This window comes from Electrona antarctica, assembly GCF_951216825.1.
Source record: "Electrona antarctica genome assembly, chromosome: 8".
NCBI classification, from domain to species: Eukaryota; Metazoa; Chordata; class Actinopteri; order Myctophiformes; family Myctophidae; genus Electrona; species Electrona antarctica.
Window position 1 is genome coordinate 25963713 of NC_136789.1, and position 27127 is coordinate 25990839.

The window sequence follows — 27127 nt, forward strand, 5'->3', positions numbered from 1 at the left end:
TACTTGAGCAGCTTCATGCTATGCTCATGGGTGCATACTGTACATACTGTATACTTGAGGGGTTAATACGCTGCATTACTATTTGGGTGTATACAGTGTTTGCAATAAGACCCACATGTCATACGCTGATGTGGCGTAACAGCTGACCAATTGGGCGGGGTATTTAAGCTCACCTAGACTGCATGCATTCGTCCTGCCTTCCTTCTGCTTATGGTTCCTGGTTGTTACGCAATGTTTGCTCCCACTGCCACCCCAGCACCACCGGTGGGCTCTGTAATTTCTGTTCCCCGTGTTGTTATTGTATATCAATCTCCCTGCTCTTAATGTTTAATGATGGTGTTTAATCTTAAAAAATAAGGGTTGAACGGCGCGATATCCTGGATATATGTTATTAATTAATCCTGGCGGGGAAACGGTTAAGTGGGTAAAGTCTCAATCAGCTTTCAAAGTCAGTATACAGCAGTGTGTGACATTTCTATAAACAGCACGGAGAGGAAACTGTGTCACCTGAATTCAAACCAAATAGGCCAAGGATGTGTGTCTCAGCTTTATACAGTATATATACATACATACATACATACATACATACATACATACATACATACATACATACATACATACATACAAATAGGTGAGCTTATATATATATATATATACTGTATTACTATGTATAACATTTCCTCAAAAAAAGGGTAGTGAGAACTGATTAAAGAGGTATATATAATTACAATTTGAAACCGAGAGGAGAGCTATCGCTGCATTGATCGGCTTGTGCATTTTTAATGATCATTGAAAGGAAAGGATCGTCTCAATACCAATGAGTCACCAGAACACAACTCAGGCAGATATGGCATTAGACTTCTTTAACATCACAACTCAGGCATGTGGCATTAGACTTCTTTAACATCACAACTCAGGCATGTGGCATTAGACTTCTTTAACATCACAACTCAGGCATGTGGCATTAGACTTCTTTAACATCACAACTCAGGCATGTGGCATTAGACTTCTTTAACATCACAACTCAGGCATGTGGCATTAGACTTCTTTAACATCACAACTCAGGCATGTGGCATTAGACTTCTTTAACATCACAACTCAGGCATGTGGCATTAGACTTCTTTAACATCACAACTCAGGCATGTGGCATTAGACTTCTTTAACATCACAACTCAGGCATGTGGCATTAGACTTCTTTAACATCACAACTCAGGCATGTGGCATTAGACTTCTTTAACATCACAAAGTGTCATTAACGGCAATGTGCTTTAATATTTGCACTATATGGATAATTGCAACGATAATCACCACAATGATCTTTTTTTTTGTAGTTGTTTTTACACAAGAAGTGGATATGGATAAATCATTTTAAGCCACCATAACTTTACCACTCATAAATATAGTACATATAGTACGTTGTAAGGATACAATGTGCCGCCTTGTGACATCTGCTATATTCGCTATTAAAAAAGAAAAGGCTTCAGAATTGTTTTTGTATTTACTTTCACCTCTATACTGACATAACCCAAAAATAGGGACATTATACAAATAACTCAAAAAGTAAATAAATCCATTAGTAGTGTGACAGTGATTCAGCAGGGAATAATAGGCAGTATTTATAGCAGCAAGGAGGTCCCACTGTGCATCAGCTTTGATAGACAGGCGGGTGCCTCTGGGGAGCAGGACACAGGCGGGTGCCTCTCGGGAGCAGGACACAGGCGGGTGCCTCTCGGGAGCAGGACACAGCAGCAAAACAGGAGCACAGGGACCATAATAGGCACCAGAAATAAAGGCCATAACTCTTCAGCACATGGATGTGCTGAATCGTTCCTTGTTTTACTTCAGACATGTATAGTTTGTAGCATTTAACATGTCAAAAAACTTAGACCATCATTCATAACATCTACTATAAGGTAATAACCTAGAAATTCAAGCTCCAGCTCATACCATGGCATTTATCACTGAGAGAGAGACCGTGAGAGACAGACAGATAGACAGAGACAGATAGACAGAGAGACAGAGAGACAGAGAGACAGATAGACAGATAGACAGATAGAGATAGACAGATAGATAGACAGATAGAGATAGACAGATAGACAGATAGACAGATAGAGATAGACAGATAGACAGAGACAGAGACAGAGACAGAGACAGAGACAGAGACAGAGACAGAGACAGAGACAGAGACAGAGACAGATAGACAGACAGAGACAGATAGACAGAGACAGAGAGAGTAGAAACAGGTAAGGGGTTTGGACAACAGTTGTCTATAGGTCACACTAATCTTAATCCTTGAACCAGTGACCCACCCCCAGTACAGTAAGTGTAGATATGATTTTTTTTTTTTAGGTGCTGGGTTACAAGACCATTAGCCTAAATACTCCAAGGAGAATCCATTCTAATTAAGCACATTGGAGCCATGACACAGTGTTGCACTGTTCCTACTGAAGCACAAAGTGACAAGCCTCACTTTACACCATCACTTCAACATCATTATTCCACCTAAATATGTTGACAACTGATGATGAATTGACCTGAAATATATACTGAGGATGTGTATAAAACCAGACTGTTTGCTCTCAGGGAGCAAACAGTTACGCCCTCACTACCTTCCAGGATCCGTGTCTATTGTTCTATTTTTTCTAATATTACATGTTACATTAAGAGAATTATGTATGTAGAAGTACATTGTAATGTTAGCACTGTTATAAATAATATTGTGACACATCTTTGTCAGCAATCATAATACACATACTGTAGCTGCTGTTGTATGGTACTTATTATAATTGACATATTTGTAGTTAATTATACAATCGTGCTATCCACTAACAACATGTACAGTAAATACCTGTGTGCAGTAATCTCTAACCTAAAGTCTATTGCTTTATAATTATTTTGTGTCCTGCATCTCTTCACCGGTTATCTACTTCTGGTCCATAGTGTATTAGCGTCAGTAGTTCTACTTAAAGGTATATTCAGTGATTTCACTTAAGTCAAATATCACTTATTTTTCTTATTTTTTTGGATAATCCTCCCTACTATAAAGTGTGCTGACCATATAAGGAGTTACTCCCTGTCCCCAGTGAGCCCCTGGGGTCAAAAAACCCTAGTTTCAGTTTGGGCTTTGGGTGGCAAAGCCTTCATCCAATCAGGATGAGAGGGGCCTTCCTCCAATCATGATCGAGTGGGGCGGGCCTTGGTGCACATGCTGTTGGATTGTTGTACTTCCCCCACTGTAGAGCGTGTGCATGTGCACATCTTGTTACCGGGTGGACCGGGTATTTTTCCAAATCACCCAAATCACTGAATGCTCCTTTAACGCTTTCTGACCATAATGTATATTTTTGTCATTGACGCAGTTGCACAGTAAGAGAAAATAATATACGTTCGCTAGTGTTCTCTTTTCCTTTTGTGTAAAATACACGTTTGGCCAGAAAATAAAATAATACCCACCAGACTGAGAAACTTTTAATCACTCAACTACGTAAAGCCACCTGCAGATTTGGTCAATTTAATTTTTCTATTGACCTATTGATCTATCTGAACATAATTCTTAATGACTTATCATGTGCAGTAACATGATATGGCATTTAGTTTAGTCAAGTGGTGACTGGAAGCTGGGTCGCACCCTCATAGTGTGTTTATGCTAAATTATTCACTTGATATGTCATGCGTGATGCTACTAAAACAAATGCCACTCATTATGTTAACTTTCAGTTCAGGATTACATTACCTCTACACCGATGTCATTTCAGTCCAGACACATCTCGTTTTACTATTGTACTATACTCTCCCTGGGTGTGGAATTCCAGACGTCCACTGAGCATAGAACCCTTCTAATGTTCCCTCCTCAGCACTACAGAGGATGCTTTATACCGCATGGCTCAATTCCCACTCTCTCCCTCTCTGCTCTCCCTTTCTCTCCATTCCCTCCCTGCATGCTCATACACTGTCATGTGTATAGTGGGCACGCACGCACGCACGCACGCACGCACGCACGCACGCACGCACGCACGCACGCACGCACGCACGCACGCACGCACCTATGGACAGGATTGCAGTCTACAACGCCTCTATTATTGATGAGAAGTATTTGGGAAAGAAGGGCTCTATGTCACTCTCTGTCTTCCTGAGGCCCGGTACTTCAAGTCTTCCAGTCTTCACTGAAGTCACCAACAGACCAACAGGGCCCATAGGAGAGGAATAACTCCCACAGCACCCAAATCAAATAAAGCACTATACTCTCTCTCTCTTATTGACAAATATACCAAAGTAAAATGGTAGTCTGAGTACAAATGGTTGACGGTTGGCATCATCAGCATATGAATTATAAATAAGAAAATGTCAGATTGATTGGGTCGATATTAAGCCTGGATGCAAAACAAAAAAGATGAAGCTGTTGCCAGAGGGGAAATAACTGGGGGGAAAGGGAGGGGTAGATTACTCCCCAGGGACAGAAATGAAGGGGAGGAGGTATGTGCATGTTTGTTCACATAATGTAGTATGTATCCTTGTAGGTACTTGCAAAGGTATTGATCATCACAGTATCCTGTAAGACTAATGTACATTGTTGGCTCCAAATATTAATCAGTAAATGGTGTGTCCGAGTGTGTGTCGGTGTGTCCGTGCGTGCGTGCGTGCGTGCGTGCGTGCGTGCGTGCGTGCGTGCGTGCGTGCGTGCGTGCGTGCATTGCACTGTGAGTCTGCGTGTAATGTGCATGTACATGCTTTAGTGTACAGTATGTACAGTAGGCCTATGCACATAAATGAGACGTAGCTTGCGAAGTTAGTTCATTCAGACAACCTCAAGGGGGTTCATGCCATGCTCAAGGCGCATACTATACTCAAGGGGTTAACATGCTGCATTACTATGTGGGTGTACAGTGTGTGCAGTCCCTCACGTCATTCGCCGATGCGGCAGTCAGCTGACCAATTGGGCGGGCTACTTAAGCTCACCAGTCTGCATGCTCTTCCTGCCTTCCTCTGCATATGGTCCCCGGTTGTATGCGATGTTTTTTGTTCCTCGTGGTTGTTGCTGCTGCTATTGCTGTCCGTGTGTGCAGCTACTTCTGCTTAAATTATGCTTCTCAGCTACTGTCCTTGCTGTGATAAGGGCCTGCAGGTTGTATGCAAATATTGAGTTTGATATGATTCTGCTAATGCTGCTGAGTTCTACTATGTGGCTTCAACAAGCTTCATAATAGCCCGTTTGGTAATTAAGCCGGATGCGCAGTCAGTGCTGCAGCTTCTATCGTAACATGGTATGTGTTCTATAGCCAAGTTCTCATTTTGCTAATGTTTTGCCAAGTCAGCCCAGGTGCAGTGTTTCTCCCATTCAGTGATGGGTCCTCAACTCATGTGCAGTGGTTGCCACGTCCGCTTTTATAAGCAATGTTGGGCTTGTTTTCTGTAGTCAATTGTTCGGTTCTGGTGTTCTGTCATGGATCCAAATGACCGTGTCCAATGAACTGTATTGTTTCAAAGTCGTCGTAGTCAGTAGGGTATATATTGTAAGTTAAGTTGTCACGTGGCGAGTCCTAGTCGGGTACAGGATGGTTCTACACCTGGTTGCTTTCTTTCTCAAGATCTGGCAACTCAGCTGCCTGTTTGTCTCCTAGCAGTTTCATTCATTTTGGAGCAAGACTTCAGTCACACTCTGCTTACCAAAGTATTCCTTAAAACACTTTCTATATGTGCTTTGGAAAGTGTTGTCTGTGAGGTAACTACCTTAATTGCAATCTTGATATAGGTTGGTGCTTTTGTAGCCATGTGGTGTTGAGGTTTCCTCATTGCCATGAGGGTTTGTTCATGCTAAACTAATGCTAAAGCTAGCACCCTTTTGCCTGTGATTTATTATGCTTCAGTGTTATGCCTGGTTAACACTAATACATTTATGCAGCTCTAGAAGAGCTTTCTGACTGTCAAGTCATATGTGGCATAGTTATTCATCTTAAAGTTATTCCATGTTTCCAATTCATAAGGACAGTATCATACGTTATGGTTAATTCATCTCAATCCATTAAAGTTATGTGCAGCGTCATTCTAAAGTAGGTTAAAATTGCAAATGCATTTGCAGTAATCTCATGTCAAGTGACATAGCCTACTGTCTACTGCTGTAGATCTGTAGATTTGTTTCTAGCTGTTTATTTTCGGACGTATTTCTCAATGGGCATCATTTAATTAGTGCTTTCTTTTCGTTGTATCATGTCTCAGCTTCACTATCCGGGTTGAGCTGTCTTGGAGAAGAGTTAAAAGCCTTAACAAACTGCTGCCTCCGTCCGCCTCTTCAAGCATATCCAGCAGTCGGTCTAGTCACTCCAGTGTATACCCCCCTCACTCTCTTTGAGGTCAGAAGTTCAGATCAATATATATATATATATATATATATATAGCGTCTTGTCACCGTGTGTCCCATTGCCCATTTGTCACCTTTAATGTTTCAGATTCATATTGTATGTTCTGTTGATCAGTCCTTGAGTAGGACTAGGTAATGGCAGTTGCTTTGTGGGACTGAAGATGTTTCAAAAGGTGGTAGGCTAGCAGCTTGCGTATTGCTTCATTTCTGCACAACTAACATCCACTGCCAGGAGCTCTAAAGTGAAACTCCTAAGCATTAATTCATCACTTATCCGTGAGGGGACCTGGGATGAAGGAAGGCAGCCATAGACGTATGTCTATGTTCGCAGCAAGCTTGGCTTCCGTGTCGCAGTGCTTGTGCGACCTATAGCGTGTGAAAACATGTACGTCACCAAGAGGGGGTGGCGTCTGAAAAGCTTGGGACGGCCCTCTCGTGGGCATTAAATTCTAGCCCACATCACTCAGAATAGAGTGACGGTGGTATGTATTTGTAAATATTAAGCTCGTTCTTGGCGACAACATAGTGAACCAACACCACGTCGGGCCCAAATACATTACAAGGACAAGTTAAATGTTGTGAACAAACACGGCTGTGCTTAGATACTTTGTTGAACATTATGTCTCTGCGCCCATGCGCCGATCCAAGCCATTCTACGTCTTTTGTAAACTCGTCAATCTGGGTTCCTTGATGCTGTCTCCATGCTGGAAAGCTGAACATCTAATTCCGTTTTCTGGCTCATTTCCTCGACGTGACCTGCTGTGGCACTTATTTACTGAGCAAGTCTGCACCATTGTGAGGTCAGTTTTGTTTTTGTTTTTCTCAATGCAAACAAGCCAGCAAGTATGGCGGCCGCTACCATGTGACACATGTGTTGATGCCCCCTCCAGGAGATTTTGGTACACCCTATTGGTTGTGTTTTCCCCGGTGCAGCCGGGAAATGTAGTCTGCCAGTTTGTATTCAGACCAGTAATCGATTTGATGTCGCTCAGTACCACTATAGTATTGAGTAACAGCATCAGGCAAATATCACAGTGATGACGTTTAATGTCTATTTAATTCCGCAGTAGATATATCATAAGTTTGGGTTAGTTGCAACTTGCATAGGAGGCCTTTGCTTGTTTCTCCAGTTTCAATTGAAACGGGCCTCCACCCTCAGGGGGCCTCCGAGCGCTGGCTGACTGTCGGGTGTCCCCCGCCACCCTTGGCCTCTCGCTCACTCGCTCACTCATATCTTGTTGTTAATCTACTTAACGTTGCAGTTAGTAGGGATGGGGCCGATTTTCTTCGTGGCCGCTTGGTAGCTACTTGGTAGCTACTATCAGGTGAAATATGTTGTAAGCCTTCATTTTCTGGTACCAGCTCAGGGGCCTCGCTGCTAGTCGAGTCCGCCCAGGGTCTGGGAGGTTGTGGCTCGATCACCGGCTGGGTCATACCAAAGACTCCGGGAAAATGGGAACCCAGTGCTTCCTCCGATCCTCGGCACTCTGCATCAATGGTCGGACTGGAGTAAGTCCCTGCGTCATTCCAGTGTCACGTCCAGGGGCTGTACGTGTACATCAATCCGCCTCACACTTCTGAATCAAGAGTTGGGCTCCTGCCCCGGGCCTCATGACTCTGCAAGGCTTGTTTTTCTGCTCCTCTTAGTTATTGCTTCAAATGGCATTGGATGGCAATCTAAATGAATGCAGTATAAGTTCATAGGTAATGGCATCGATGTCGTCAATTATCTGTCATCGCTTCCTCATAGAAGCTGTTTAGTGTCATGTTAAATAAATTAATACATGTATTAACATTATTAATTATTATAATAAAAATCACACCCGTGTGAACTGAGTGGTGCAAGGTCTTATATAGTCTGATCAGCTATGTCAGTGACGTCACACACTAACCATAGTAACCATGCTCACCTTTGCACGGACACGTAGGTATACAGGTACACAAATACAGACAAAGCTGGTTGTTGGAGTGGTTTGCACCACTCAAAAATAAGTGGCTATACAGGACAGGCATATATCTTGCTTTCTCTCAAAGCAGATCATGTTTTATCTATTATCTGTGGCTCATTTGTTCAACAGGTTCATGACCCTCAGATATTCTCTTGGTCCTAAGCTTTCTTTCAGCACAAGTCTCAGACGTCCTAAGGTCGCTCAGTCAGGAGATTCACCAATGCTTCTTCAGCTGGCGTTGGTCGGTTGGGGTTTCTTCGAAAGTGATGGTTCTAGTATCTTGCGAAGAAGTAAGTCCATCACCATCACCCTGACCCTGCAGCGCTGTTGATTCTGCAGCATGATTATAGATTGCTCGTATGGAACATAGTAGTGTATCTCATCCCAGTTCTGGACGAGGGTGGTCTTGAACAGTTCTCGGGTCTGCATGACATGAAGCTATTTTAACTTCTTTAAGCTCATATTCAATTGCTCAAAGGCCTCATGAAGAGCATATGCCGCTCATGTAAGTTAATTCATTAGGGGCATCTATCACGTGGGTGTCTAAATAGACTAGGATTAAGATCTAAGGCTTTTCTCTTTAAATATCGGTTTCTCTCTCTTTAAACGGCTTATCGGGCTCGTGTGGTGTGGGAAGTCTCTTCTGCTGATCTTGACCCTCAGCATGATCTCTGTTTCCGATCCGTGCTTAGGATCCCCTATTCACACTTTTAATCATTCAGCCAGGATGAAGTATAAGTAACTCTGTCTCTGCTTGTGTCTTTTAGTTCTGCATTGGGCAACCTGCTTTGGCTGCGTTCTGGACTCCGTAAGGTGGCGCGAGCCCTGCCTAAGCCAGGGCTATCGGTCTTCTCAGCTCATGCCCTCGCTACTCCTGATTCTACTGCCACGCTGATGCGCCAGTTGCCAACCAAACTCAGGCCATGGTCCTCAGCTGCCCATGAATCATTATGTGCATCTAATCAGAAGAGCTTCAGTTGTTTATTCAGGATGTAATGAATGCAAGTGCTGTATCCGATCAGGAATGGTAATCTTATTACCTTGCATATACGGTGGTCGCTGGGTGGAATGCTTACAGGTCGTTATCTCAAGCTTAAATGGCTATAGTAGCATACCGGTTCTCATCTCAAGCTTATGTTCATAGCGGCTCTGAAACAGCGGGCCGGTGGCGTTCCTCTTGCTGACAGAGGGCCGGTGGCGTTCCTCTTGCTGACAGAGGGCTGGTGGCGTTCCTCTTGCTGAGGACGTCGGCGTAACGGTGAATGGTTGCACTACACGCGTGTAGTGCAACAGCAGCAGCAGCAGCAGCAGCAGCGTAGAATATTCCTCTATAGTGGCAATAGCTCAAGCTTAAATGGCTATAGCAGCATACCGCTTCTCTTCTCAAGCTTGAGAAACAGCGGGCCGGTGGCGTTCCTCTTGCTGACAGAGGGCCGGTGGCGTTCCTCTTGCTGAGGACGTCGGCATAACGGTGAATGGTTGCACTACACGCGCGCAGCAGCGTAGAATATTCCTCTATTGGCAATAGAGGAATGGCCTATCGGCGAGCGCAGCCAAGCAGGCCTTTTTCAGCTAAGCTTAAGGTTAGTATGCCCCAGCCGATCCCAGATGGTTGTCTCTCATGCTGGGAGAAGAAAAAAGAAAAAAGAAAAGAAAAAAGGGGATCGGCCGGGGCCCCACACATTATATTTTCTCAAGAGGTAAGCCTCACGGCTCGGCGTGCAGTCATGGCTACACATAGCTCACATAAAAGTTAAAATATCCGTGCAAAATCCAGAAATGCATAGCTTGCATTTCGTCACTATTCTCAGTGGGACATCTGCACGGATGTGTACCGGTTGAGTATTCCCGTAGGGCGTTCCGGTTCTGCTTTGTTGGGGGGGTTGGCATATCCGGCAGGTTCCAGAAATGCATATTTGCATTTCGTCACTGTGTATCCATAGTGGGTCACCTGCCCGGATCAACGGTGAGAGTTCACCGAAAGTATGTGTGTTGGGGGGGTTATTGTATATCTATCTCCCTGCTCTTTATATTCTGTGTTATTGCTTAACCATGCCGAGCAGGGAGAAATCCAGCAGAGCCGAACGCCAAATCTAATATCATATGCACACTTGTTACTCATTCTGCAATAAATATTGGTTTAACTATTCGTGAGTTGTCTGACTGAAATGAGACGTAGCTTGCGAAGTTAGTTCATTCAGACAACCTCAAGGGGGTTCATGCCATGCTCAAGGCGCATACTATACTCAAGGGGTTAACATGCTGCATTACTATGTGGGTGTACAGTGTGTGCAGTCCCTCACGTCATTCGCCGATGCGGCAGTCAGCTGACCAATTGGGCGGGCTACTTAAGCTCACCAGTCTGCATGCTCTTCCTGCCTTCCTCTGCATATGGTCCCCGGTTGTATGCGATGTTTTTTCCCACCTCCTCCCCAGCACCACCACGGCTCTGCTATTTATGTTCCCCATGGGGGGTTATTGTATATCTATCTCCCTGCTCTTTATATTCTGTGTTATTGCTTAACCATGCCGAGCAGGGAGAAATCCAGCAGAGCCGAACGCCAAATCTAATATCATATGCACACTTGTTACTCATTCTGCAATAAATATTGGTTTAACTATTCGTGAGTTGTCTGACTGAACTCAACATGTAACCAATATCAAAAACATTTTCACAGAAGAAACCTAAAACTAAAATAGGATTTTGCAAGTAAATATACTTGTGTAAGATAATCTAAAACATGGTTCTCTCTCTGTGCCTTACAGGTCTGTAACTCTGAGAGTGTACACATGGAACCAAATGGACCCGTACAGGTCTGTAACTCTGAGTGTACACATGGAACCAAATGGACCCTTACAGGTCTGTAACTCTGAGAGTGTACACATGGAACCAAATGGACCCTTACAGGTCTGTAACTCTTAGTGTACACATGGAACCAAATGGACCCTTACAGGTCTGTAACTCTTAGTGTACACATGGAACCAAATGGACCCTTACAGGTCTGTAACTCTGAGAGTGTACACATGGAACCAAATGGACCCTTACAGGTCTGTAACTCTGAGAGTGTACACATGGAACCAAATGGACCCTTACAGGTCTGTAACTCTGAGAGTGTAAACATGGAACCAAATGGACCCTTACAGGTCTGTAACTCTGAGAGTGTACACATGGAACCAAATGGACCCTTACAGGTCTGTAACTCTGAGAGTGTACACATGGAACCAAATGGACCCTTACAGGTCTGTAACTCTGAGAGTGTACACATGGAACCAAATGGACCCTTACAGGTCTGTAACTCTGAGAGTGTACACATGGAACCAAATGGACCCTTACAGGTCTGTAACTCTGAGAGTGTACACATGGAACCAAATGGACCCTTACAGGTCTGTAACTCTGAGAGTGTACACATGGAACCAAATGGACCCTTACAGGTCTGTAACTCTGAGAGTGTACACATGGAACCAAATGGACCCTTACAGGTCTGTAACTCTGAGTGTACACATGGAACCAAATGGACCCTTACAGGTCTGTAACTCTGAGAGTGTACACATGGAACCAAATGGACCCTTACAGGTCTGTAACTCTTAGTGTACACATGGAACCAAATGGACCCTTACAGGTCTGTAACTCTGAGAGTGTACACATGGAACCAAATGGACCCTTACAGGTCTGTAACTCTGAGAGTGTACACATGGAACCAAATGGACCCTTACAGGTCTGTAACTCTGAGAGTGTACACATGGAACCAAATGGACCCTTACAGGTCTGTAACTCTGAGAGTGTACACATGGAACCAAATGGACCCTTACAGGTCTGTAACTCTGAGAGTGTACACATGGAACCAAATGGACTCTTACAGGTCTGTAACTCTGAGAGTATACACATGGAACCAAATGGACCCTTACAGGTCTATAACTCTGAGAGTGTACACATGGAACCAAATGGACCCTTACAGGTCTGTAACTCTGAGAGTGTACACATGGAACCAAATGGACCCTTACAGGTCTGTCACTCTGAGAGTGTACACATGGAACCAAATGGACCCTTACAGGTCTATAACTCTGAGAGTTTACACATGGAACCAAATGGACCCTTACAGGTCTGTCACTCTGAGAGTTTACACATGGAACCAAATGGACCCTTACAGGTCTGTCACTCTGAGAGTGTACACATATGGACCCTTATACAGGTCTGTCACTCTGAGAGTGAGAGTGTACTACAAATGGAACCGAATGGACCCTTTTATAAATCTAAACTCTCTCCGAGACAGTACAAATGGAATCAGATGGTACTATCATATCTAAGGTCCCACTGCTGTCATGGGCAGAAGCATTGTGTGATTGCATCTGATGATGGGATAAGTAACCACTGTGACCTCCAGTCATACAACCACTCAAAAGAGTTGTGTCAAAAATGGTGCTCACTGATGTCTGAGTGATCTCAGTTGTGTTTGGGCTCTTTGTGGGAGCTCTTCCATCATGCTAGGAGGGTAGGCTATTTATAGTAGGATGGTTGTTGTGGCTGTTATGGGACAGTGTGTCCTACTTACAGTAGGAGCGGATATAATGCTAAAGCAAGTGTTGATTTGACAGCTCACGTACGGAAGGAATCGTCCTTGAGATATCCGGACACGTACTGCTGCTCAAGGTGCTGGTCTGACATATGGCTGCTGTGTCTACAGTACAGCACTACTGTTGTGGCTGAATTGATACATTGCCAAATGTATTATTATTGTGTATTTGTATGCCTTCCATTCAATCTCATTCAATGCTATAGTCAGCCAGACAGCCACTTTTCACACCAATGTAACAAATTGTAACTCAACGGCAGCTATTAATCTTAACAGCTGACGCCCCACATGGAAGCTTACCCCCATGTCAGCATAATCTGTCTCTCATCTACGAAACAAACAAGACATTGCGACTGCGACCGTATCATTTTTCTGTTTTTGAGTGGTGTGAACCACTCCTACAACTGGCTTTGTTAGTCTGTCTGTCTGTGCTCAAAAAATGAGCACGGTTGCTATGGTCACCCAGTTCACACGGGTGTGATTTCATTACGTCAGACATTACGTCAGACCACAGCTGATCAGTCTATATAAGACCTTACACCACTCAGTTCACACGGGTGTGATTTTTTAGATGTGACTCACAAAAAAAATGAAAGAATAGCGAATTATTAATAATTCAAGTTGTGGCAGCTTGCGGATGGTGTCTGTCTGTAGCACACGTAAATCGGCACGTCACTCGCCCATTATGTGGAGATACACGTGGATATCTGCGCTCAGACTATATATATATATCAGCCCATATATGGAGATCTCTGGTTGTGGGTATCAGTGAAGAGAAGAGCCAACTCTCCTCTCACTAGAGCTCTGGTTGTGGGTATCAGTGAAGAGAAGAGCCAACTCTCCTCTCACTAGAGCTCTGGTTGTGGGTATCAGTGAAGAGAAGAGCCAACTCTCCTCTCACTAGAGCTCTGGTTGTGGGTATCATATAAGAGAAGAGCCAAGTCTCCTCTCACTAGAGCTCTGGTTGTGGGTATCATATAAGAGAAGAGCCAACTCTCCTCTCACTAGAGCTCTGGTTGTGGGTATCATATAAGAGAAGAGCCAACTCTCCTCTCACTAGAGCTCTGGTTGTGGGTATCAGAGAAGAGAAGAGCCAACTCTCCTCTCACTAGAGCTCTGGTTGTGGGTATCATATAAGAGAAGAGCCAACTCTCCTCTCACTAGAGCTCTGGTTGTGGGTATCATATAAGAGAAGAGCCAACTCTCCTCTCACTAGAGCTCTGGTTGTGGGTATCATATAAGAGAAGAGCCAACTCTCCTCTCACTAGAGCTCTGGTTGTGGGTATCAGAGAAGAGAAGAGCCAACTCTCCTCTCACTAGAGCTCTGGTTGTGGGTATCATATAAGAGAAGAGCCAACTCTCCTCTCACTAGAGCTCTGGTTGTGGGTATCATATAAGAGAAGAGCCAACTCTCCTCTCACTAGAGCTCTGGTTGTGGGTATCAGTGAAGAGAAGAGCCAACTGTCCTCTCACTAGAGCTCTGGTTGTGGGTATCATATAAGAGAAGAGCCAACTCTCCTCTCACTAGAGCTCTGGTTGTGGGTATCATATAAGAGAAGAGCCAACTCTCCTCTCACTAGAGCTCTGGTTGTGGGTATCATATAAGAGAAGAGCCAACTCTCCTCTCACTAGAGCTCTGGTTGTGGGTATCATATAAGAGAAGAGCCAACTCTCCTCTCACTAGAGCTCTGGTTGTGGGTATCATATAAGAGAAGAGCCAACTCTCCTCTCACTAGAGCTCTGGTTGTGGGTATCATATAAGAGAAGAGCCAACTCTCCTCTCACTAGAGCTCTGGTTGTGGGTATCAGTGAAGAGAAGAGCCAACTCTCCTCTCACTAGAGCTCTGGTTGTGGGTATCAGTGAAGAGAAGAGCCAACTCTCCTCTCACTAGAGCTCTGGTTGTGGGTATCAGTGAAGAGAAGAGCCAACTATCCTCTCACTAGAGCTCTGGTTGTGGGTATCATATAAGAGAAGAGCCAACTCTCCTCTCACTAGAGCTCTGGTTGTGGGTATCATATAAGAGAAGAGCCAACTCTCCTCTCACTAGAGCTCTGGTTGTGGGTATCATATAAGAGAAGAGCCAACTCTCCTCTCACTAGAGCTCTGGTTGTGGGTATCATATAAGAGAAGAGCCAACTCTCCTCTCACTAGAGCTCTGGTTGTGGGTATCAGTGAAGAGAAGAGCCAACTCTCCTCTCACTAGAGCTCTCGGCTGTCCCTTAAAAATCGCTCAGGGCTAGAGAGTTATATGATCACAAAGCTGCAATGGTGTCAGCCAATAATAAAGAGGGGTTACAATCACCTACTGTATACTGTACTTACTGTATTGGCAAAGGATAAATGGTTCAAATGAGTACACACACGCGCTCGCTCGCACACACACACACAAATGCACGCACACGGACACATATGTACACATGCATGCACGCACACACGCAAACAAATTGAATAACGTAGACACAGACATGCACACATACAGTACAGAGACACACATGTAACATGTCTACAGGTATTTTGTGTTAAGAATCAGTAAACATTGCATTGCAGGAAATATAGACCATCAGTTAATTTAATTACAAATGACAACTTGAATATCAGAAAAAAGTAGCAGTTGTCAAGGATTTGAAGCGGATATCTATCTTATCTCCAATCAATTCATTCCACTAGAAAATATTTTATTCGGATGATTTTAACCACAATTCAACCATGTCCGCGTCATGAAGGCAACTACAAACTGATGAATGTTTCTCTGAGCCCAGTAAACAAAATACTAATTGCCCTGATTTGTGACAGTACAGCATACATCTAAATGCACAACACAAATTAGCAAATTCTTCTGAATCAACAACTACCGGGCAAAATGACAGCTGTTGAACACTTAGAGAGAAACACAGATGAATGGACTTTCAGCCGGCGTGTATTCAATCAAGGTAACCTCAAACAATGTTAACAGCAAAAACAACAACAAAAACAACTTAATTAAATTGCATTGTTTATGTATTTTAACAATGCCTTCCAGCTATTAGGTCTAAGGCCTTATTAATGATGCAATTATGCAAACATGCTTGGAGGTAACGAAGAACGTAAGAAATGTTGAACAAAGAGAGACAAGATTACGAGGATATAATTGGACATAACGGTGAACATGGAACAGCAGGTACATTAAGCCTGTTTAATAAGAACAGCGCATGGAATACCCCAGGCTAGATAAAGACACTGTCAGATATCTCCGTTTGAAGATGTACGTCGCACAACAACAGACAAGTTGTTCCCTGTGTGTCATAGTTCTATCTAAATGAATTAATATAAAAAGACAGGATGGGAGGAAGCCATTGATTTGTCATGGTGTGTGTGTGTGTGTGTGTGTGTGTGTGTGTGTGTGTGTGTGTGTGTGTGTGTGTGTGTGTGTGTGTGTGTGTGTGTGTGTGTGTGTGTGTGTGTGTGTGTGTGTGTGTGTCACTGATGGTGTACATACAACCATCACGTTCACCAGGGACGTGCAGAGAGTGTTAGAGGGGCAGGGGCTGAAAACCCATAAAGAGGGCACTTTTGGACAAAAATAGCAAAAATAGCAGATCTACAAGCTCTCAACGCGTCGCACTGCGACGCGTTGAGAGCTTGTAGATCAGCTATTTTCGGGACCAGCACTCTTTAGCTAGTGGAGATGTGCAATGCAAAATGCTGTGTTCAAGTTCAGGAGACTATTAAGGGAAAAAAGCAATTCTCCTGAATGCTGCCTTCAGGTATGGCATGGAAAGGAGTGGGATTTCCATTTCTTTCACCATAGCAAATGCTGCATTCGTGGTCTGGAAAGGGCAGTTGTTTTACAGACGGGTAGAAGGGCAGGGGCTGAAGCCCCCTTCGATGTCTATGTGTGCACGTCCCTGTCTTTCACCGATTCAGAGCGCTGACTAATGACTATAGATACCTGCTCCAGAATAGCGTTGATCCTGTCCACCTCACAGTCGATGAGGAAACGTTTCTCCTGCCGGCGATCCATTTCTTCCACGATGCGTCTGTACTCTGTGGGATCCACGATGTTCCCCACGGAGCGCGCTGTCACCTGCCAGTTATTAGCCACAGCGGACTCCATGATGGCCTGGAGGATTGAGAAACCTGAAGAGGACAAGGAGTGTTCAGTCACATATCGCACACCATGGGGCCCATTCTGTAGTCACGTCATAGAAGAAAAGCTCCAAGGAGTTATAGGTGTTTCTAACACAAATGTTTCCGTTTTTGAACACTGAAAGAATATATGAAGAAGATCTACGATAAAGATTGAGGGATGGTTTACCAGCTTTTTGGGTTATCACTGATCCATTTAGACATGGTTGCATCATTTATCTGTACAGTCTGGCTGAAGCTGTAGCCTGCAGCCTGCTGTCTGTTGTGGTATAATTGTCTTGATATTGTGTTAAAGACGTCTACGCTAACGGTGACACAAACAAAATGTTTTACAAGGACATGCTATTATTCAAAAGGAGGAAAATGTCTGATTCTCAAACGTATGGATGGCTTAGGCACAATAGGCAGCATCCATTACTTTTCATATTTTATTTATTTATTTTTTCATATGTTGTATAACTAGCCCATTTTGGGCGGGAACCCCTTTTGGTGTTAGCATTATGTTATGCTTTAGCTATTGAAAAATAGCAGATCTACAAGCTCATAGCGCGCCACCGAGTGGCGCGCTACGAGCTTGTAGGTCTGCTATTTTTGAAAAATCAATGAACGACTTGTCAGGATGTAGAAGACATTTTTAGAATCTGATCTCAGGTCAGAATGGGCTAGAAAAGTGCACTCCTCTGAGTCTGAGCGCGGATCTCACTTGTGGGATGCAGCCATCATGCTGCACAGTTAGTCCATGATTAGCGGGCCAGTCGTGCAAACGTGACATGTCAATACATGGAATGATGTAATATGAAAAATTAAACAGATCCGTGTTGTTCACATGACTATAGAGACAATTCAAAGGGCTTTATTGGCATGAGAAAACATACGTTTACATTGCCAAAGCAGAAAGCACAATACAACAATACAGTCAGCAATACAATCAAAACAAAAATCATCAGAGATCATGTGTACCGATTTGTGTGAAATGTGGATTCAATCTGAAGGAGTCATATCAAAAATGTGTTTTACATAAAAACTGCGTCCTGATGGCGCTATGAAAGGCACATGTGAAAAATGCAGGGGGCAAAGATTTTTCCTTGGCCTCTATAGGGAGTGCGCAAACAAAGTTTTACACAGATCGGTGCAGTTATAGTTAAATACTAGCCGTCAATCTGCCTTTTCACTTCATTAGTATGGCTACGCAAGACAGATAGTGCCACCATGAGGCTGGAAAGTTTTTAAATGGAATTTATTCCTTGGCCTAGTGGGAATGTGCATGCAAAATTTCACGGAAAACGCACGCTGTGTTCTTGAGGCATTTTGTTCAAAACGGACCAATCCTGTAAACTATATGGAAGGCAATCTTAGCCAATCAGGACGGAATATGGACAATCGGACAGATCCTTGCTGAACACATGACAGTTTGGCATTGACTGACTGTGCCAACGGTGCCAGAGATTAGCTGTACATGGACGGATGGACACACACACGCACACACACACACACACGCACACGCACACGCACACGCACACGCACACGCACACGCACACGCACACGCACACACACACACACACACACACACACACACAGACACACACACACACACACACACACACACACGCACACACACACACGGTCACATGCACGCACACACACACACACACACACACACACACACACACACACACACACACACACACACACACACACACACACACACACACACACACACACACACACACACACACACACACACACGGACGGACGGACGGACGGACAGGGTGCAAAACATACTTTCCCCATTTTATTGGAGCCAATAAAAATGAACTATAGGATCATCACCATAGTGCAGCGACCCTTTAAAGGGCGAGATTCTAATCACAATGTGTATACTATCTAATAACACTGTGATTCTAATCACAATGTGTATACTATCTAATAACACTGTGATTCTAATCACAATGTGCATACTATCTAATAACACTGTGCGGTGCAATACAAAAAGAAAAGCTCATCAACCACATAATGAAAGAGAGCATGGACAGACAACATGAATCCGAAATTTGCATATTTCCATTATCTGCCAAGCAATGTGCAGAATGTGTCTCTGAAGCATGCTGCTTCAAAGGACATGCAGTCAGTGATACTAGTACATGATCATCCCATACGGAGACCCAACACACAATAGATTACTATAGCTTATCCCATTTTGGGCGGGAACCCCTTTTGGTGTTAGCATTATGTTATGCTTTAGCTATTGAAAAATAGCAGATCTACAAGCTTGTAGGTCTGCTATTTTTGAAAAATAGAAGAACGACTGACATAGAAACATAGCTTTTTCAGAAAACTGTCAGGATGTAGAAGACATGTTTAGAATCTGATCTCAGGTCAAAATGTGTTATTCTAGCCAGTGATAAGATTGCTGATTGAATAAACTGACAAATATGAGTACTGATGCTGAATATTACATTGCAGCAGATGAAGCAGATGAAGCAGATGAAGCTGGGCCATTAGCAATCCCTGTGTCAGTGCAGCAAACCTGTACTGATGCTGAATATTACATTGAAGCAGATGAAGCTGGGCCATACTGATGCTGAATATGACATTGAAGCAGATGAAGCTGGGCCATACTGATGCTGAATATGACATTGCAGCAGATGAAGCTGGGCCATACTGATGCTGAATATGACATTGAAGCAGGTGAAGCTGGGCCATACTGATGCTGAATATGACATTGCAGCAGATGAAGCTGGGCCATTAGCAATCCCTGTGTCAGTGCAGCAAACCTGTTGCCACTGGAAAGGGATTCTCTGAGAGTAGTATTTCAGTGAAGCCATGTCTGATAGCGAGCTACTAATCTTGTCATTGATGTATTGTACATTGTGACAAAGTAGTGCAGAGTAAAATATGTTCCTCTGGGTTGTATATCATTCATATAAATAACACTGGCAGCTATGCGGTGATGAAAGCTTGACCTGCATAGCAACAGTTGCTAAACTACTTGGATTGGCATTGGACATTGGAGGCTGCCGATTATCTTGAACGGTCATGAGGCTTGAGTACTCATAATAAAATGTGTCATTACTTATTACTTACTTACTCCTTACTCCTTATTTATTATCAATTTGGAACAATATAGGCACGTTAGCAGCGAGGAGAGAGGGCAAGCTGTCCTTCTCACCCATTGAGATGCATGTTAAATGACGGGATTTCTCCAGCTTTTAAAACAATAGTGCAGCCCAGGCGGTGGCGTAACCGTCTGGGCACCCGACTGGTAATCCAGTCGCAGTGTGCCGCGGGTTCGACTCCCGAGCCCGACACGGCCTTTACTGCATGTCTTCCCCCATCTCTCTCCCGTTTCCTGTCAGCCTACTGTCTGTCCCTTCAAAAAACCAATAAAAGGCGTAAGCCGCAAAAAAATATCTTAAAAAAATAAATAAAAAAAAACAATAGTGCAGCTCTTCCAAAGATGAAGGATTGACAACGTTTTTCAGTGTGAAGTGTTGAGAGTTTATTAAGAAGATTCAGCAGAGTAACAACATATACAGAGAGTAAGGAACAAGCCTCCAGGCCTGTTCCAGCAGCCCCTCCGGACGCAAGCCTCCCCAACCACAATCCCAGACAGTTCTTATACCCCACTAACAGAGACTCTATACTAAATGGTCATATAAGGATCTGCACTAAAGATAAGGGCGACACACACAAAAAAGTATACATTCGCGTCAGGTCAGCTATTAGATTGACAACTGCAGTTGAGTTAAAATGATCACACTGGTGAGAATGCTTTGCTGACCTTCAATGAGATTGAATGGAAGGCAGAGAAATAACAAAATGCATATATTTGGCAATCAATTTGGCATTCTAAAATAAGTTATTAACTATTACAATAGTTCTCCAGGTGGACCATATTCACACAGTGGCCTCTTTGGGCTGGGCCCCCGAGCATAATAACAAAATGGCCACCATGTAAATGTGGTCAATATAAGCTGCTCAAAAAACAGACTGGGAGAGAATAGAGATGACCATGTCTGCATGCTTAATACTCAGAAAGGTTACATTAATAACAGGCTATATGTATGTTGAGTAGTCCCTCTAATGATAGATGATAATATGAGGCTTTTGTTGTCTGGCTGACGACTGAGACTCTAGGGCTCATTCATCCCCATCATTGGCCAGCATCATCAAGTCACACAGACATGAGATGATATCGTGATCAGAATATTGTACAGTCTATGTCTGGTAGCACAAAGGACATTGAAGGGAAAAAAGAAGAAAAGAAATAACAGATGGTGAATATCTGCTCTTTTTTCATATTCTGACTGAGACATGATGTTGTATAGTGTAAGCTGAAAAGACCCCCCCCCTTTTGTCACTATGCTAAGCAGCATGCTTCCTCCGTTAAACTGCCGCCCAGTGGTCATTGGAGGTAGTTAGCCTCTGCCAAACGGAAATTACTCATTTACAGAGAAGAAACATATGTCTAGCTCATATGTCGATAGCGAGCGGATGAAAAATCACAAATCACATCCGATGTTTGGTCAAAACCACGGACACAGCTCGTAGTTTCAGAGAGAACAGCCAAAGAAGATCCATACTTTTAATGGGACCCTATGGGGTGTGCGCACACACGTCCTGGTGCTGGGGGTGACGAAGGACTAAAAGTTGTTTTTCAGCGTAGCCGTTTCGTATTGATATAAATCGATCAAATATGTGATATCACATATTCGGCAGTGAAAGAATTAAGCTTGTCAGGGTAAAATGTGGGTGCACATTTTCCATTCCTACGCCCTGACGACTGACGAAAGTCAGTCTAATCCGCAGTCAGTCCAATCTGGCTAGGTGTGCTGTCTACTGTCCTACCCATTTCAGCACAGCTGGAGAGCCTATTTCAACCAATTGCTTTTCAGAAGAACTACCTGTAGTCATATAAATATTTCATTCTACTTTTGTCTTTTTTCTTCTTTTTGGGGTGCCTCCTCTGCGTACCACCAGAGGGGGTCTCGCGTACCACAGGTTGAGAATCACTGCGAGTCTAACTTATGTAATTAACACTTAAGTACAATTTTGAGGTATTTGTACTTTACTTGAATATTTCCAATTTCCAGTACTTTTACTTCTACTCCACTACATTTCGGAGCCAAAATTTGTACTTTTACTTCCCTAAAATTATTTGAAAACTTTAGTTACTAGTTACTTTGAAAACAAACAAACATTGGAAAACATACATTAACCACTTCAACCCTATACATATCGGCTATTTTCAATAGATTTTCTACACATTTTGAACTTGTGAAATGGGACATTCTGCAATATGAATACTTTTAGTACTTTAAGTACATTTTGATGCCGATACTTTTGTACTTTTACTCAAGTACATTTTCAATTCCGTACTTTTACTTGTAACGATTCCGAAGTAGTTATAAATTGCAGTATTGGTACTTTTACTTAAGTAAAACAATTGAGTACTTTTTCCACCACTGTGCAAACATATTACTATCACATGTCACCCAAAGTCAGGTTAGCTGTAATACAGCACTAACCTGTACGTGTTGCCATTCTGTGGGAAATCTACAAAATCAGTAGCCTGGAACTCACCTATGCTTTTTATGGCATAGGCAGCTCCCGGCAGGATCCGCCGGGAGAAACTATGCGCAGCTGCGCGACATGAGACTAATTACTTAGAGCGACAGAGAGAGAGAGGAGTGTGTGTGTGTGTGTACATGTGTGCGTGTGTGTCAATTTAACAAAGGTGCAGACGATCAGAAATCAGCAGAGAGTGAGAGATGTTTGCGCTACTCTATGCCGAATTGAAGTGGACTCGGACCCAGACTTTTTTTTTCTCCCTGAAAAAAAAAACTTCTGGGTTTCCGAGGCTACAAAATCAGTGACCTTTGGTTCAAGAGTTTTAGTTGACTGTAAACAGATGGTGCCACTGCCTATAGCAGCAAAGAAGCCGACAAGTCAACCATCCATAGCATTTTATACAGCTGATTATAAAGGGCAAGCCTGAAAGTCTAAACTCGTTCCAAACATATTGAACATATTGTTACTTGGCAGTGTAGAGATTAGAATGGCATTTTTTGCAGAAGAGATTAATGGATGAATTCTCAATGAAAGTCATAAAGGCCACGAGTAAGTCCTTCGCTGATGTGGTGGTGCTCTATTCAACATTTAACATCACTAATGTGCAATCATCGAGCACAATAAATTACAATACAAAGTCATTGGGATGGCTTAGTTTGTACCTTTGAAACCGTACAATAGGCAAAGCACCCCCAGTAACCACTGTGTAATATGATGGATTTGGTGATTTCTTTGAATTATGGTATGACTCAGCAGTCCTACACATTTAATCATAAATTGTCTCAGTCTAACAAATACAGTATTTTTTAGGATATACTGTATTTGGGAACGTTTAACACACTCTCTCTCTCCCTCTCGCATAATATATCAAAGCCCATGAAACTAAGTGAGAAAATGGCAAGCATACAACTGCTTTATTATCACAAACCACTGCCTATTACATTTACTTTCTTTTAGATAAAAGTGTTATAATTCTAAACTAAAGGACATACTATACTGTATGTCGTGTGTCCCCCCCCAACAGCCTTTAAAAGACAAAAGTCATGTCGTTATCTATTCACAATTCAAACAGTATGTCATACAGTACATAGACCTTTTATTCTTTTTTTTAATGACATACTTTTAGATAGCTCAGCTCATACTTTATGTTTCTTCATGTCCTTACTCACCACCATTCACTGCCATCCATAATAAAAAAAATCACACCTGTGTGAACTGAGTGGTGCAAGGTCTTATATAGCCTGATCAGCTGTGGTCTGACGTAATGTTAGTGACCATGGTAACCATGCTCACCTGACACGTACACATGTGCACGGACACGTACACAGGTACACAAACATACAGTACAGACAAAGCTGGTTGTTGGAGTGGTTTGCACCACTCAAAAATGTGTGGAAAAGCAGAGGAAACCATGCAAGGCACCAACCTGTTCATCGGGAGCAGTCCTTGCTCAAAGACACTTCGACATGAACCCATGGGGGCTGGGGATCGAACCAGGAACCTTCTGATTCCCAAGCGGGAAGGATGAGCCCCAATGGGGTTCATCCTGCATTCTACAGTATGGTCAATGACTATCATGACTTTTCACCCTAGCTTGCTTTATTTGTTTCCCCCTGTGTCTTGGTCAGTAGCTCATGTGAATGCTGAGTACTGACCATATACAATATAGGGCAGCCATTTGTCTTTTACATGACGCTCTATGAATATGGTCAGTGGCATGCAGTGCACTGCAGTCTTGACTGTAACTGAGTTTCTCCTCCGCCTCCCTGAAGATGGTGGCCTCTTTAAAACACTCCTGCAGGCATCTGACCTACAGTATGTTGCTGTGATAGGTCGCCTGAAGCTCAGCCACCGGGGGGAATTTGGACAAGACAAGACAGAACCTATTTTGGAAGAAGCTCTAAAACTCTTGAAGCCCAAGAAGCATTTCTGCAGAGGGGCAGAACATCAATAGTGGTGACATAGAAAGCTATGTGCGAGGCGAGCGCATGCTAAATAAAGGTATTCAGGCTAAGAGTGCGGCGACAAAATGTAACAATTCTTCCATCAACAACTCCCAGTCGCAATGCGGCATGCGACTCCCTTTTCCACGTCAGCTCCCTTTAACTCCTGATTTTAAATGCAACGAAACATCAACCAATAGGACACTTTTGTACATTTGCACTCCTCCAGTCTTCTCTCTCAGCTGAAAACACATTTAAAAAACACCTCATACTTGTGCAGTATAGGCCTATGCATATTTTATGATGCTAACTTTCAGAGCTAAATGTTTCCGTCCATGTTACCTTTTTGGAGACAGATGGAGGTAACCGAGGAAACATAAGTTGTGGTGTCAAATAACATAAAATGATGAATACTGTATGTGCTTTCCTGAGGCGAGCATTTCTGGTTATTCATACATCACTAGATATTTATTTTACTCTGACCAGCTGTAAAGAGCATGGCGCTGGGTGGCTCGTAGGTCAGTGCAATAGGGCAGTGGTTTTCAACCAGTGGTCCGGGGACCAGTGGGCCTTGAGGGGGTTCCAGGTGGTCCCCAGATAAATGGAGAGTTGGTAACCAAATGGACCCTTATAGATCTTTAACTCTTGAGGGTCCATTTTACGCTCTCAAGAGTTACATTTTTGTTAAACATCTGCATTACTTCATTTACAAAACGTCTACACAATTCAACATTTGCCTGCTATCTCTCCTATATGGTACCAAGTACCAACATCAATACAGCATGGAATTGTGGACAAAATCTTATCCAACAACAACAAAATATTCTTTAGTTTTGTGTCTGAGAGGCTAAATCTCATCAAATGGTGGTCCGTGGCTCAAATACCCAATACATAATGGGCTGAAAACCACTGCAATAGGGTATAGGGCTATTTGCATTTCATCCTATCTCACCCACTGGAGAGAGTTCATCGCAATGATGTCCATGCTACAATAAAGGTGGTGCATCTGGTGCTCAATCAACTATGTTTCAAAAAACATTGGAAGAAAAGTTAATAGTTAACGTACAGAGACCACCCTCCAAACACTAGATATGTGCTGCTTAACATACCATATAGCTGGGGCGCCTGCTGGCCTAGTGTCCAGACGCCTTCGGCCTGACAGCGTGTTGCGTGTTCGAGTCCCGTTCATGACGACCTTTGCTGCATGTCTCTCCCAGACGTATTTAAAAGGTATGATTTCACTTAATTCAAATATCACTTATTTTTTTGTTTTGTTGTGATAATCCTCCCTACTGTAGAGTGTGCTGACCATATAAGGAGTTCCCCCCTGTCCCCAGTTAATCCCTGGGGGTCAAAAAACCGTATAGGTTTCGTTTTTGGCTAGGTGGCCCAGCCTTAGGGATCAGCATAGAGAGGGGCCTTCCGCCAATCATGATCGAGCGGGGGCGGGCCTTGGTGTGTCGCGTGTCCCCCCACTGTAGTGCGTGCATGTGCACATCTTGTTACCGGGACGGACCAGGGTTTTTTCCAAATCACACATATCACTGAATGCTCCTTTAAAATACATCTGGGATTACTTTAAACAAAACATGGCGCTAGCTGCCTCTTGGGCAAACTGTGCAGCATGCATTCCATCAGTCCTTGTCATAAGGCAGAACCTGTACCGTTCTAATGGCCTAGCTTGACCCTCAAAGGAAGTGTTCTAAAATAGACGAGAGGCATCTGAGAGACATTTGGGCCACGGTATAAACAGAGCAGCGCTTAATCAAGCAGAGTAGCTTTCTATAAGTCACCTGATTCCACATTAAGTTGCAGGGTTTCAGAAGATATGGCAAACTGAGACCTGAGCGGAAGTAAATGATGATAATCATTGCTCCAAAAGTCATGAAGCTTGTAACATTTGATGCATCTCGCAGTGCTTGGCCCTGTGTGCTATATATTGTGTTCTGGTGAAGGAGCGAGGCACAAAGGCTTTGCTGACTCCACCATTCTTTCCCCCAGACTATACGCCTCCATGCTGCTTTCAATTCTATTGAAACATTGTGGTTTTTCTTTTGTGAAGACTCAAGAGCTGACACCAGAACGCAAAGCAACAGAGAAACCTTCACTTTGTCCTCTATAGGCTACCCTGCAGGCTTACTTACTGTATGTAAAGGTAAAATCATGACTATGATCACATAGTGGATGAAGGTCATTTTTTCAGAAAACGGTAACATACATTACAATAGATAGTATAATGTGTATTATTGCCTAAGCACAGCAGGGAGAACTGATACATATGAGTATTAATAGCATATTAATGAGAGGAAATGACATTGCAATTAATGTTGCAGTAGTGCTGCCTGTTTTGTTCTGCATCAAAAAATGATGCAGTATTTTAGGGGTTCATTAAACCCTCATCTTATTGTCAGCAAAACAAAGGAGATGATGGACTGAAGGAGGCTGCACGCCCTCTGTGTCCACATCACCCTGGACTGAAGGAGGCTGCACGCCCTCTGTGTCCACATCACCCTGCAACACCTGCAGGCTGCTCACATCATGTGGACAGATAACGCTCCTTGTCGTCCACAGACTGAAGAGGTTTGTCTTGGACTCCACGGTAGTCTTTAACT

At 43.4% G+C, this 27127-nt stretch overlaps 1 protein-coding gene across 1 annotated transcript in view; it reads right to left on the reverse strand.

The window, feature by feature from the left end:
- Nucleotides 1-27127, reverse strand: part of LOC306928214 (glutamate receptor 3-like) — a gene marked incomplete at its 5' end in the record, with an annotated part of 131760 nt that overhangs the window by 67721 nt on the left and 36912 nt on the right. Inside the window, one exon of the mRNA XM_079508151.1 lies at nt 16805-16992. Within this exon, the coding sequence (XP_079364277.1) occupies nt 16805-16992 (188 nt within the window). The remainder of the gene's footprint in view (nt 1-16804; nt 16993-27127) is intronic.